Source organism: Stylophora pistillata, chromosome 1 (assembly GCF_964205215.1).
Source record: "Stylophora pistillata chromosome 1, jaStyPist1.2, whole genome shotgun sequence".
NCBI lineage: Eukaryota > Metazoa > Cnidaria > Anthozoa > Scleractinia > Pocilloporidae > Stylophora > Stylophora pistillata.
In genome coordinates, this window is record NC_142519.1 from 7365001 (window position 1) to 7378799 (window position 13799).

At 38.1% G+C, this 13799-nt stretch overlaps 2 protein-coding genes across 2 annotated transcripts; both read right to left on the bottom strand.

Annotated features, from left to right (window-relative positions):
• Window positions 1–1878: 1878 nt before the first annotated feature.
• On the bottom strand, window positions 1879–4529 carry LOC148741065 (uncharacterized). Its single transcript, XM_088762719.1, has 3 exons — window positions 3461–4529; window positions 2843–3124; window positions 1879–2738 (listed from the first exon to the last, which is right to left on the bottom strand). Exons 1-3 carry the CDS (start codon window positions 4527–4529, stop codon window positions 1879–1881), a joined length of 2211 nt encoding a protein of 736 aa, XP_088618845.1.
• Window positions 4530–7782: 3253 nt separating this feature from the next.
• LOC148741066 (fibroleukin-like) lies at window positions 7783–11898 on the bottom strand. Its single transcript, XM_088733459.1, has 4 exons — window positions 11706–11898; window positions 9699–10079; window positions 8779–8967; window positions 7783–7966 (listed from the first exon to the last, which is right to left on the bottom strand). Exons 1-3 carry the CDS (start codon window positions 11818–11820, stop codon window positions 8858–8860), a joined length of 606 nt encoding a protein of 201 aa, XP_088589585.1. The 5' UTR covers window positions 11821–11898; the 3' UTR covers window positions 7783–7966; window positions 8779–8857.
• Window positions 11899–13799: the final 1901 nt, after the last annotated feature.

Consider the following 13799-nt stretch of genomic DNA (forward strand, 5'->3'; position numbering starts at 1 on the left):
GAGTTGATTATCAATGTTAGGAAACATTGAGACAACATCTCATGAAACCAATAGAGTGCCTTCGGGGAAAGGGCCATTCCGATTAAGCTCCTCAATCCTGTTGAGGAGATCGGTGGTGTCTTTAATGAACGATGGTAATTTACGAGCCAATGGTTGCAAGTAAAATTCAGTGAAGGCCGAGAGATTTTCTATTGCCGTACCGCAGCAAGACGTGATGAGCCTAAGTGGGTTCCCTGCCTTATGGGTTTGGACATTTCCGAAGGCAACCCCTGGTTTTGCTTCCTTGTTAATTATCCAATTAGCTACTTGGTTTGAAATTTCCCCTGACCCATTTGTCACACCAGCTCTCAACTAAATTCAAATGTCTAATAGGAGGATCCTCCTGCAAGGATTTATAATGCAATTGGTTTTGAAGCTGGCCGAACATTTTATCCTTGTATTCCTCTTTCTCGATTAAAACAAAACGAGAACCCTTATCCTGCATTCAAATTACTACATCAGAATTTCTTAATTGTTTTAAAGCAACTCGTTTTCCTTTGGTTAGGTTATCCCTTGCTAATTTGATATTCTGAGGGTTTATTAAATCCCGCCTAGTACTAGATATAAAAAGTTCAAGTTCCGGATACCTTGACGGTGGTGGATACCAACTTCGGATACCATGTCCTCATCATTCGCATTTTCACCGCTACAGATGTCAGGCTATTACCTTCTACATCATCCTTAACCTCGCCAAGGCCAGGTTTAAAATAGTCTTCTTTAGCCGAATCCAAACTTTGTCTTTTGAAAATAATGTAGAGATATTCCCGAGTTTGAATGTCCTCGTTGAATGGTCAGAACTGAGAAATCGACTTTTTTTTTTTTAAAGAAACGTGATCTTTATCACATATTCATTGCAGTAAAAAAACTATGCGCTTGTTTTTACTCAAGTTTGCAAATTCCCTATAGGACCCTGTAGCTAATGACATTAACTTGTTCGTATAATGACCAGAATTAGGCGAAGTGTGAAAGGTATTGCAAATGATCTCGTAAAAGCTCAATCACAGCTAATTTTATGTGCCATACGTTAATCAGTTACAACTTAGCATGAAAGGTTAACCAGTACTTCATTTAAACTTGAATTATCATGAGTATAAATTGTTTGGTTCGCTCTAAATTCCAATTATTCAAGTCATACGGACACATTTCTTATAGAACTTCCAACAGTGCTTATTCTCCTATTTTAGAATGAAGCAGGGTTAACTCGCAAAGGTGATTGGAGGTGAAATGGCAATGGGGCGAATTCACGCGTTACCCCGTCAAGCACCACGCTGTTTTGCTTAACTTCTCAGTACCAAATCTCGTGATAATTTCGGGGGCGAATTTTTCCACCCACGCGCGTGCACACACTACCATAGCGTGTATACAGCACGTGTGCGTAGTGGCAATAGCAGGCACTGCGTCCTTCATTAAGAAAACATTGTGTTGCTCAGTAAAACAAAGACAAAGGCAATCGATAAAAGGCTTTATTTCTTGGAATCAAACACTCTAGAGGCAGAAATCAAATTCATACGAAACCCTGTTCTCCAAAGCTTTTAAACGTAATTATAACCAAGCCTTACCCAAAAAACAAAAAAGTAATTTGTAGCGGTAGTGGAGTGAAATTTTGTAATCACGGGTTTGATTTCGCATCAAAAGGGGGCAAAACGCAGTTAAGTTACCACTTTGTTACATCGTCCATTTTGAAATCGCTAAATTCAAGCGCCCAAATACAGGATTTTAGTCGATTTATCCAGTACTGAGCTGGTTTTTAAAAAGTAGTAGCCTGCAAGCAAACACTTTTAAAAATCGGTATGCTGTGAATTCACTCTCCAGATCGTCTGCGTTAGATAACCAGTAGAATCATTTGACATCTCGATTGGCTTGGTCCAGGTTAACATGTAAAAATGCCTTTTCAATGTCTGCAGTTATGGCATACTGGTGGAGACGGAAGCGAAGAAGTATACCATTAAGGTCATTGAGAAGCGGAGGACCTGGTTGTAGGAAATCATTCAAGCTCGGTTGTTCACTTCGTTTGAAGCTGCAGTCATACACAATGCGTAGAGGAAATATGGTAGAGTCCTTGAGAACAGCATGATGAGGTATGTAATAATACACTCCGTTGGTTGTATCTAGATTGTTCACCCTTTCTATAAGGCCTCGATACTGTTGGTCTTGTATGATGTCATCGTACATGCGTAGTTTCTCAGAATTGGCAGCTACTTTTCTAATCATGGTGCGGGTTCTCTGTTTAGTGAATTCTGCATTTGACGGTAGAGGAGGGTGTTCTGGTCGCCATGGTAACCTTGCACTGTAACAACTATCCTTAAACACGATAGACGAGTCTTGATAATCCTTCAGAAAGTCCGACGTTTTTTCTGAGGAGTTTGGTTGAACACCAACTGATTCGATCTGCCAGCGTTCCAGATCAAATTCTTCTTGTTGATGTTCAGTCACAACATTTGAAATAGAAGTGTTGAGGCGTTCTGAATGACCACTGGTTGAGAGGGGGCCTGAGAAGAGGTACCCTATCTTTGATTTGGTCGCTCTGGGACCTGGACCCTTGATAACTTCGTTTTTCACGACGTCCCAATAATGATCAACACCGATTAGGATATCAATTGTGAAGGGTGAATCATTAATGTTAATGTGTGCTAATGACTGGCCGTTAAGATATGGTAAGTCCTTTACATTGATACCAGTGTAAGTAGTTAGGGGTGCAGCTATCGTTGGTGCAATGATCACATGAATTGGAATCTCTCCTCTTGAGCGGTTTCAAGATAAATGGTAGCAGTGTTAATGCTTTTGACAGATGAAGTGTTCCCACCGAAGGTTGACAGAGATAATGTCTCTTGTTCTTCTGGTTTCAGATCAAGTTTGGTTGCTACATCTGATGTAATGAAGGAGCGTTGGGAACCCTCGTCGAATAAAATGTGCGCACTAATGTGACTGTTGTGACTTCCAACAGAAGCAACAGCTGGTTTCAGTAGAATGGGCGTGTGTTTGTTAGTATCAACAATGTGGTAGGATGACACTGAAGGTACTGTAGTCTTGCCTGTGATGGGCGTACCTGGAACTTCGTTTGTAGTTGCTGGTTCAGTGGATGACACTGTGGAAGATGGTTGTACATTTTGGCAAAGACTGGTATGATGTTTTCGATGGCATGCCTTGCAGCGGTTCCGTGATTTTCATTTAGATACTGAATGACGATTAAGACAATTAAAGCATACCCTTGCTTCACGCACTATGGAATATCTCTTTCCCCTATCAGTCACAACGTTGCAATCAATCGGACTGTGTTCGCCTTTACAGAAAAGGCATGTTCGCCTGGTGGAGCGTTGATCAGTAGGAGAAGGGTGAACATGTGCATGTAGCTTTGAAGTAGTGAGAAATGTGGCAGTTGTTGAGTTATTACTGAGTTTATAATCACTAGAACTGTTCTGACCTGCTTGTAAGATTTCAATTTCATTCAGGATTGCCTTGCGTGAATCATTAAGTTTCCACTCCTTGTTTACATTTTGTCTTGCTAGATTTCTCTTAATTCCATTAGGTAACTTCTTCTGAATGATGGGGACAAGAATATCTCGATAAGTTTCTGTTTTCTTCCCAAGTGACTCAAGTCCTCTGATGTGAGTCTCAACCGAGTCGTGGAAAAACCTCAAAGTACTTAAATGATCAGTGGGTGATGGAAGGTTGAGTAGTAACTCCATGTGCACATGGATGATCTTGTGGGGTTGAGCGAATCTCTCTTTCAATAACTGGATACTCTTACCGTCATTGGCACTGGTTAATGGTAACCCGGCAATGACTCTTTCAGCTCCGTCATGTAGTTGTGTTCTCAAACAATTGAACCTTTGGACATCACTGATTGAGGACTTATCGTGTACTGCAGACCGTAAAGGGTCCCAGAAAGATTGCCATTCAAGCGGATTTCCATCAAACGATGGCAATACAAGCTTAGGTAAACGATTAGTTTGAAATGTACTCACCGGCGGTGGTGTAATCGGAGGATTCTCTGTCGAGGCGACTGTGTTACTTTGAAAGTCGTTACCTGGCGTTCCAGTCGACGGGGGTGAATTAGATTGTTGATTTTCTTGTTCCGTTTGCGACGTAGAAGGAATGGGTTGCTGACTTGGTTCTCCCATTTGCGGTGAATCTTGTAAAATACTGATATTTTTAGGAAACAACAAATGTTGACTGAGACTTCCTTTTGTGAGTTCAATTAAATTGTCAGTGACGCAAATTTTCTCCAGGATAAGGCTGTCTAGTTCCTCTGCATTCAATATTTCTACTTCGAATTCTTTAAGAGTTTCCAGTAAATTTATTATCTTATCGTTAAGTTCCTTAGGGGTTTGTCTCTTTTGCTTCAGCTGGTCAACGAGCGCTTTGAGAAGAACGATCTCATTGTTGGTAATTTTGTCTTCTGCAATGCCGTCGATTTTCTGTCTCAACTTGGTTAAATGTGCTTTGTGTGCTCCCCTTGAGGCTAACAGTTTCATCAATTCTTCTTCCATCCTGGTCACGTCACCAAAAATATGAAGAAGCAGTTAATATAATTGATTTAACCGACTCTGATGGCCTTTTGTCGCATGTGAAGTTTTTATCTTTAATCTGAGAAAATTACGTCTCAGTGAAGCAAGCAACTTATTGACTACTTGTATTAACATTTAAACTCATCGTTTTTCAGAGTTAGAGGCTCGTGTTTTTAACATGTTGGGTATTTAATTTAAGGGTTTGATAACATTGGAGGGTCTTCATCATTGCTTTTATCAATTAACAAATATGATTCGTTACAGAATGACTGGTGACTTAATTAGCTAGACGAGCCTACACTTGTTTCGTTTTATTTGTTATTTTAGGCCTGAAGAAGATATCAGCAAATGATAACAGTTGAGAAAAGTTAGATCGCGCATTAGAGACTTTGACCTTATGTTATTAAAATTCCTTAGCTTAAAGAAAGAACACCTCCTTGTTGATGATCATATAAGATGGTATTGCTTATACCCCTGCTTAGTGAGCCGACAAAAAGTACTTAGAGTTCAAACAAACATCGTTGGACTGTTGAAACTGATCTTTGCGTTTTGATTTTTCTTTTCAGACGAATACGCTCCAGTCTCACTCTACAAGCAGCTCAAGCGGTATACAAATGCATTATTGAACCAATTTTCAGCTACGCAGACACAGCCCGGGGTGAACTACCCGAGAGCAGCATCACTAGTCTGCAACGATTACAAAATCGAGCCGCGAAAATCGTCACCTGTCAGAAAAGTACAAGGACAGCCCGAAATATTGTAAATTGGCCAGATTTAGAAATACTGCGAAAAATACACAAGTGTATTTTAGTATATAAATGTTTACGGAATCTCGTTCCTACATACTTAAAAAACTATTTTAAAGTTAACAGTGACGTACACATTTATAACACTAGGCAGAGGAGAAATATTCACCCAAATAAAACAAATCTTGTTCTTGGAGGGCTAACTTTTAAAAATTCAGGACGTTTGGCCTTTAATTCACTGCCAAGCAAAATCAAAGAGGCAAGTTCTCTAGAAATTTTTAAACGCCTTCTTAAAGGACATTTTATCTGATTTTATTTCCTCTTTTAATCTTAGCAAATTTTATTCAACTTTGTAATTTTATTGGAAATGTGTATATGTAAATGTTATAGAAACCAGGGCCCCTAAGGATACTAGCCTCGCAGCTGACTAGGCCACCCTGGCTAAATAAAGTTGTCTTGTCTTGTCTTGTCCTTCAAGAACATAAGGCGAGCAGTGTAGGCGTTTTATTTATTTGTCTGTTCCCTAAATACTGGAAACTTTTTAATGCTATTCAAAACCGCAATGGAAATATCTTAAGCTGACAAAAAGTCTGTCAGCTTTGACAGAATTCACCCGTTTTCTTTCGTTGTATTTTCTGGCTACAAACGGATTTCGGAAAGCGAATGGCACTGATACACACGGAAATGCATTAAATGTTTTCAAAGGCTAATTTTGTTTTTGAGACAAAACGATATAGGCTGATGATTTTCTGCGTGATATCAGCGTATTCGAGCCAATGAGAGTTTTTTTTTTTTTTTTTTTTTTTCTAATTACAAAAGTTTGGCAGATCAAATTGATCTGCATTTCGGTACACATTTGCAGAGAAGCTGAATTAATGAAAATACGGTTTACAGTTAAGCTACACGTATAACTTATTGTTTTAGAAGCACATGAGATTGATCTAGTGACCGTCACATATGACAGATAATGAATGTTTTTAAGTCCTCGATCACTCGTTTGACAGTGATCATTTCTAACTGACTAAAGCACAGTTTGTGGCGTGACACGCGTGACTATAGTCATGTGATCAGCAAGTCACAAAAAATCGAGTGCCTCGTGGCACGCCAGTTGTTACAGAACACAAACCCAAACTTGATATTAAATGGTCTTGTTGCAGTTTTAACCTTTAGCTCTGTCATTTTATCGTCAGCGCACTCAACACAGTTCACTTCATAACTTGCAAGCCATGATTTTCTCTACCTTCCTCTCAAAGAAGTGTGCTTCTTTTGTTATGGATTTCTACATCTACATCTACATTAAAATAGGTCGCTAAAGTCGTTAGACATCACACCATCGTTAAAAATACAAAAGTATAAATTAACAACAATAGTAATAATATCTACCAGTTTAAAGTTTCTCGTTAAAATACTTGGAAATCTTAGTTTTAAAAGTATCTAAAGAGATGCTTTCAACAATATCTTTCGGAAGTTTGTTCCATGTCCTGAGGGTGCGTGGAAAGAAGGAATAAAAATATACATTATTTGTGGCTTTTAAATTAAATCAAGACTACAACGAGTTCTGGCTTCGCAAATTTTGGAGGGACACAAATAACTACTTTTGTCAATGTCGACGTTGCCATGGCATATTTTGTACATTAGATTTAATCTGGCTATTGTTCTCCTGGTTTCAAGGGTGGACCATCCCAGGTCGCTTAACATCTCGGTTACACTGGCTGTAGGTTGATAGTTGTTAAGCAAAACTGTGCTTCTTTCCTTTGCACACGTTCGAGAGATGAAATATCCTTTTTAAAATAGGGATCCCAGGCCTCACAACCATACTCCAATTTTGGGCGAACCAGAGTTGTATAAGCAGTTACCTTCACTGGTCGTGGGCAGTTCCAAAAGTTTCTTTTAACTATGGATTTCAGCCTTTATTTCTTTAGCCTTTATTTTTTTCAGCCTTTTTTAGCCTTTATTTTTTCCTTTTATCTTTCAGCCTCTATTTCTTTTAACTAACCAAGAACTTTGCTCGCCCTTCCAGAGATGGACGAAACATGCTGGGACCACTTCAGGTTCTTTTTCAAAGTGACTCCGAGATAGGAAATCCATAGTTAAAAGAAACTTTTGGAACTGCCCACGACAAGTGAAGGTAACTGCTTATACAACTCTGGTTCGCCCAAAATTGGAGTATGGTTGTGAGGCCTGGGATCCCTATTTTAAAAAGGATATTTCATCTCTTGAACTAGTTGAAATCCACAAAACACGTCAAAACACGCGGGATCCACAAAATACACAAAACACGCGGGATCATAGCAGGCAATCCAGATAGGGCAAGATGGGCTCAAGATGGGCTCGGGTATGGATCTCATATTGCCCACGGCCGCCTCCCGCCATATGATAATTGTTGATAAAGATAATAAGTTAAAAGAACCAGATTGACTTACTTGAAATATTTCTGAGGCTCAGTTGGTGTGTAGTATTCTTGTCCTCTATGCATACTTAGCATACACAAGGTCGAGACGACACTTTATTTTTACTTTCCAATTGCAAAAAAAAAAAGTTGCAAGAGAAAAACTAACTTACTTTTAAACTTATTCTGTGTGCCTGTTCCAAAAAATTGTTTTTAAAGAGGTAGGAACATTGTTCGAGTTTTACTATGTCTTCTTTACTAATTCCTGATGGTCACGATTAAAACTGTGAGATAAAAAAAAAAAAGAAAATAAATAAATGAAATAAAATAAAATAAAATAAACAGAATAAGAAAGATGGCAGGTTTTGAGCTCCTTAAAGAAATAGAGGAAGGTGTTTTTCGTCTCGTCACGAGCGTGAGACAAATTCCGTAATTGTATTAAACACATTAGAGCTAAGAAACAAGCGTAATTACAGGTTAAGCAGCTGTCGAGTTGATAAAGACTAAGTTCTTTTTTCTTTTTTACGCATGGCCACGTCACAAGACCCAAAACAATATAAGATTTTGACTCTTTCATAATGAAGGCTAACTTTTTTAACGCTAAAGGTTAAATTGCGAATTTTCATGCTTGACAACTAAACTTATTGCCGTGTTACGGCTAACACTTTAACTCAATGTAAAAGTATGCGAAATAAGACTATAACCATGAGTATGGTTATATAAAAGCTAAGAGATCTAGACTGCCAACCCCCTCTCCCTCACAATTAAAAAAGAGCATTCATAGCAGTTAAGCACTCAGTTCTAATTAATTGATTCCAATAATAATAATGGATCTACGATAACAATGACAAACAAGAAAATTTCCGAAGGAAAGAAAATTTGAAAAAGTAACTTTCTAAAAAACAACAATAACAACAAGGACAACAGAAACGTTTACATGTGCCCTCTAAGTTTACGCTGTGTATGAAAAACAAATTTGTTATTTTCACTGGCGTCCTCCATGTTTAGATTTGCGCTGGTTTGATTTTCATTCGATATGATGTAGGAACGTTGTTGGTCGGGCTGGTAGAATCTAAATATGACCAGTAGATCATACCCCAGGGTTGCATGTTTCCACTGCGTGGATAAACACCATTAAGATTTGACCAAATAGCACAATCTGTCCCAGTACTGTACTACCAGCCTCCCCCTCTCTTCGAAGAACAAGTACCTGCAGGATCTTTATCCCAGGTCCCAAACGAATAGTCTTTAGAGTAACGACGTAATGAATCATCAACACTCGATTCTGTAAAATAATTGAATTCACACTCTTAATAAACTCGTTGATAAACTGTGCAGAAAGTATTTAAAAAACCCAAGTGATACTTTGATTCAAAGAGATAGAATTGTTCCTCTATAGCTGACAACTACAGACGGGTAGGTAGCCATTTGCTGCCGAAAAGGATGAAATTGAAATAACCCTTAACTTATTTTCGTGGTAGTAATCATGATATGTCAGTTATACTACTCTTATAAAGAGTGAATTTTATTTTAGCGATTCTGACTGCGAAATACAAGTAGAGATTGAGTTGAACATGTATCACTAGAACAGAAAACTACGACACAAAACAAAATAAATAATTCTTATGATTTTAGAAAGGCTGTGACTGCGCTCATGCAAATATTTGTCGTAGCAATTATTGCTCCATGTATATGTAAATATCTGCTGTTTGGTATTAGGTCCCCAAGCCATATTTTGTTTTGGCATATATCATGGTGATATTTTGACTTGAAGGTCATCGTCTGTTTATTTCTTAGTCAATTTTTTTTTTCCGTTTACTCGTGGATATTACCGTATAAACGAGTTAAAACGGTACAGATTCAAAATTTTCTGAAACTTAATATTGTCTCTGAAAATAATAATGGGGATAAACGTTGTCAAGAGACCTTTTTGAAGAAAACCTAGATAAAACTCTTCTAATTTTCTATGGCTGGTTAACAAGGTGACTTGATGATTAACAAAAAACTTTGACCTACTTGAAAGATTACCAATGTTCAGCCAATAAGCAGTTGCCTCGTTTCCAATTCCAAACCAGTCATTCTCAGCGAATTCTGTTTTGCCAGTTATTTCTCCTAGTTCCACTCGTAAAGTATTTGCTGTCTTATTTCGCGTCAGACGGTGAATCATGTCCAGTCCTAGCCAAAATTCACCAATCAGGTCACCGAAGCCGTGTTTGTAGTCAGCCCAGGTGCGGTTAAAATCTACGGATCCATCCAGCCTTCTCTGAAACACTGTCCAACCCCCACCAGTAGTTATCTGGTCACAGTATACATCAAAGGCACCTAAACTATGAGGGTCGATTGTATAAACACCGCAGACTCTCTGACCAGATTTGTACAGGTCGGCACAGTTCACAGCTGTCATAGTCAAACTAATGAATAAATAAACAACATGCGTTGGTGCCTGCTCAACGTCGAATATTGATATTCAATAAAAGGTAGGACACATAACTATTTTTTGAAATCTTCCTTTTAAGTTTATAAATTAGGTTTCGGAAGTCTCTATTTCTTCGCTTCGCTTTTCAGCAGCAAACCATCTGATAAATCAATGTCTTTGGACAACGCACTTCCTTGGATGGGTGACCTATCCGCGTCATGTATTGAGACTTTTTCCTTATCACTAACATTTTCACGAGTTTATCAAAATCTGAATGTTTATACTTATTTAAATTTGAAAACCTTCATTTCAAGTACAAAAAGTTGTCTCCCTACTGAATCGTTTCAGCCTCAAAGGCAGGTTTAAATTTACTGAACGTTCAGTATCAGTTAACGTTAATTTTTAAAGACATATGGAAACTTTAAAGTACTCGTCCTGGCAATGTAAGTTTCTCCAGAGGAGAAATAGAGAAGAAATCAGAACGTCCATTTTGTTAAACGGTCGACTTCATCATAAAATATTAATCAAAGAACTCTGGTCAACTCGGGGATAAATTAACCTGCAGACACAAAATGTTTCTGAACTTGCAATTATTGGTCTTGAAGCATGCAAAGTTACTCTTACTCACAAAGATAATGCTTTAGTCGCCCTTCTTCCTTTGTACATAATTTCCAACATATGCATGAGGGGATGTTGGAAATTTAACTTATGTTTACGGACTTTTCTGCTCGTTCTAGTGAACAAATGTGTTACATCATAATTGTGTTATATATTAGACTTATTGTGAAAAATCTGAGTGGTCGAGAGCATTCAAACGATGTACAAGCGTATTGGATTTGATGCCTAGCTGATGTAGAGTATCAAATATCAGATCAAGTCAACAGAGGTTTTATGAACGTCGTACATTACAAAAATTTCTTTAACTCTCAAAACGTTAGACTTCAGTTGTGTATATCAGTCTTCTTTCATAATGATCATTTTAATAATAATGTATTTAAAGTCGCTAGTGTAGGAAGTGATTGCCCAGTTTTCCGAGCCGGTGGCTCAAGTTGAAAACACTCGAAAACCTCTTTCCTAAAATGACCTTAGCTAAGAGCAGTTAACTAGAGACAAACAAATTTCTTCAACATGCTAACGTTTATATGAGACTACACCACTGAATTCTACGGATCTTTTCCCTGGATAGTAATGACTTTAGAAGCCTCGCCCGCTATTGTTACGAACAAAAGTGATTCAATATTTTTTTACTCCCTAGGTGACGACTGATGAGTGTTGTTAGTATATGTTTCCGTAACAAGTTAACTAAAAAAACAAACAAACAAACAAACAAACAAAAGAAAAAAAACAAAAACAAAAAAAGCATAGCAAAGACGATGAACCTTTCCTTTTAAGTGAGCGATACATTTGCATATCGGAGTGGCCGTAAAAATGCCTTTCTACGCCGGTTTGGGCAGCCACGAGTTATAACCTCTGATAATTAAAATGGTGATAAAAATGTACGTAAACATTTCAGCATATTGGAAACTGCCCGAAATAGATGAGGTCCGTTTTAGAGAGCTGTCTTCGAGAATCATATTGACTGTATCATTGAAGTGAATCTTAGTTACCTGTAACAGATGATCCATTGAGAATGTTGACTTCAAATATAGAGGCTGCGTGAGCGTACGTCAAAATTTGAATTATGGTCAAAAATGAGACAAGAAGCAAAATATAATTATTCATTCTCCTATGCACCTTTGTCTGACATTAGCACGCTTCGTTAAGGAGTTTTACAAGTAGGGGAAAAAAGCTTGCGCGTGCGTGATATTTGTCGGACGTTACATATACGAATACGTGATGTGGTCGGGGGTTACAGATTAAGTAGAAAATCTGAGACCCCAAACGCATCACGTACTCGCACTTGTATTATGTAAGGTCAAACGAAAAGGATCACCATAAACAGTCTCCCACAACATAGCAATATGGCTTAGAATTATTTCTAGGGAAATATGAACACAGTTTATGCGATGACCATCTATCTGTATCGATATTCATCGTCATCATACATTTGTAATAATAATCAGTAAGCTTAGGGGAGTGGGAGAGAGAGGAACTAAGAGAGCAACAAACTCATGGAATACACCAGATGGCCTCACGTTTCTCTCCATTTTTCGCATGCCACATGTACATGCCGGGGATAAACCGAAAAAAAAAGAAACATCTAAGACAGAGGCGAGACAAAATTAATTTTGGCACAGCAATGGTTTGGGTGTGATCATCACTAATCTTGGATTGGTTTTGTTTTGAACCGCGGTGGGTTGCCGAGGGAAGTCATTACACTAACTGGGAAATTTAAAACGGCCTGCATGTTTCGAATTCCTTTGGTCGCTGAGTTTGGCACCGATCGTATCGAGAAAGTTATAATCATCATTTCAGCATCGCTTTTCTCGGAAAATGCTGGAGGGATGAAAGTCAAATTCAGCGAAGAGATAGAGCAAAATCTCATCCATTAACAACCATCGCCAAATACGAGAGATGTTGAGTAGTTTGGCGTTAATTCTAGTTTGAAAAGGAGAAGGTCGCAGCTGAGGGCTACCAAGCTACAAGTTTCGTCTCCCTTCATTCTCTTTACGGCCTCTAGCCACAAATAAATTTATGAAAAGAGGCTTCAAACGGCCCATGAAGGCGAAATAATACTACAAATGTATCGATTATTACTTCATTTAGCTTTAGTAAGATATTTAGACCAAGAAATAATTTAGATATGCAATTCTCAGAGCTTTATTCATGACACTCGAAAGATTTTGTGCGTGTCACGCCAACAACTATTACCCCGAACACAGTGTGCGATACAAAGGAACTAAACTGCGAGAGGACGGCGCTCGAGGAGACGTTTACCTTGTCAGTTTCTTCCTTGTTTCTGAGACTTTAAAGATGATCTTTCTGAAGAAGTACTCCTGTTAGCGAATTTTAAAAGAATAATGTGAAAAATGATGGCCTGTACCAAGAACTGAAGTTAGATTTAGAGCTTTCACGGTATCTATGTTTGCTGTCATATATATTTTTTTTCTTTATTTGTTAATTTATTTTTATTGGATGAAGCTATATTTAAAAGTTTTTTTTTTCAATTTGAAGCAGTGTACCAGTTCACAATAAGCATAAAAACAGGTAGGCAGTCAATTTAAGGTTCAACCCCGAGGACAGGAGTCGAAAGATATGAGAGCGAAAGATATGGGAACGAACTCATTTTCGCCAGAAGGGGAATTCACAGAGGTGATGGAGAGCTATGAGGCGAAACCTTCGGTTACCAGTGCATATTTACCCAAATTCCAATCGAATTCCAGGATATTTACGAGAATCAAATCATGAGTGTTTCCAAAGGCAAACGCACACTTGAAATTAAACTTAAACACTTGGTTTTAATTAACGAGTATGCGTGGAGGAAATAATATTGTTATTTTTTTGCCAATTATTAGCGAAACTTCTTAAGTCGAAGATGTAATTGCTATTTTATTAATAATCGATGGCGCCATTAAGAATTCAACGAAAGAGAATGAAACCTGAAGTGATGACCCACGCAAGAGCGAAAAGAATCTCATCAGGTGAAATTTTCCACTTCGGTTAGAAGTTACTTGTTGAGCTATCCAAAATATGATCAAATTGTATTGTACGCCCGATCAATTAAACTCCATCGAACTCATTCAGGTATAGCGATCTGCACG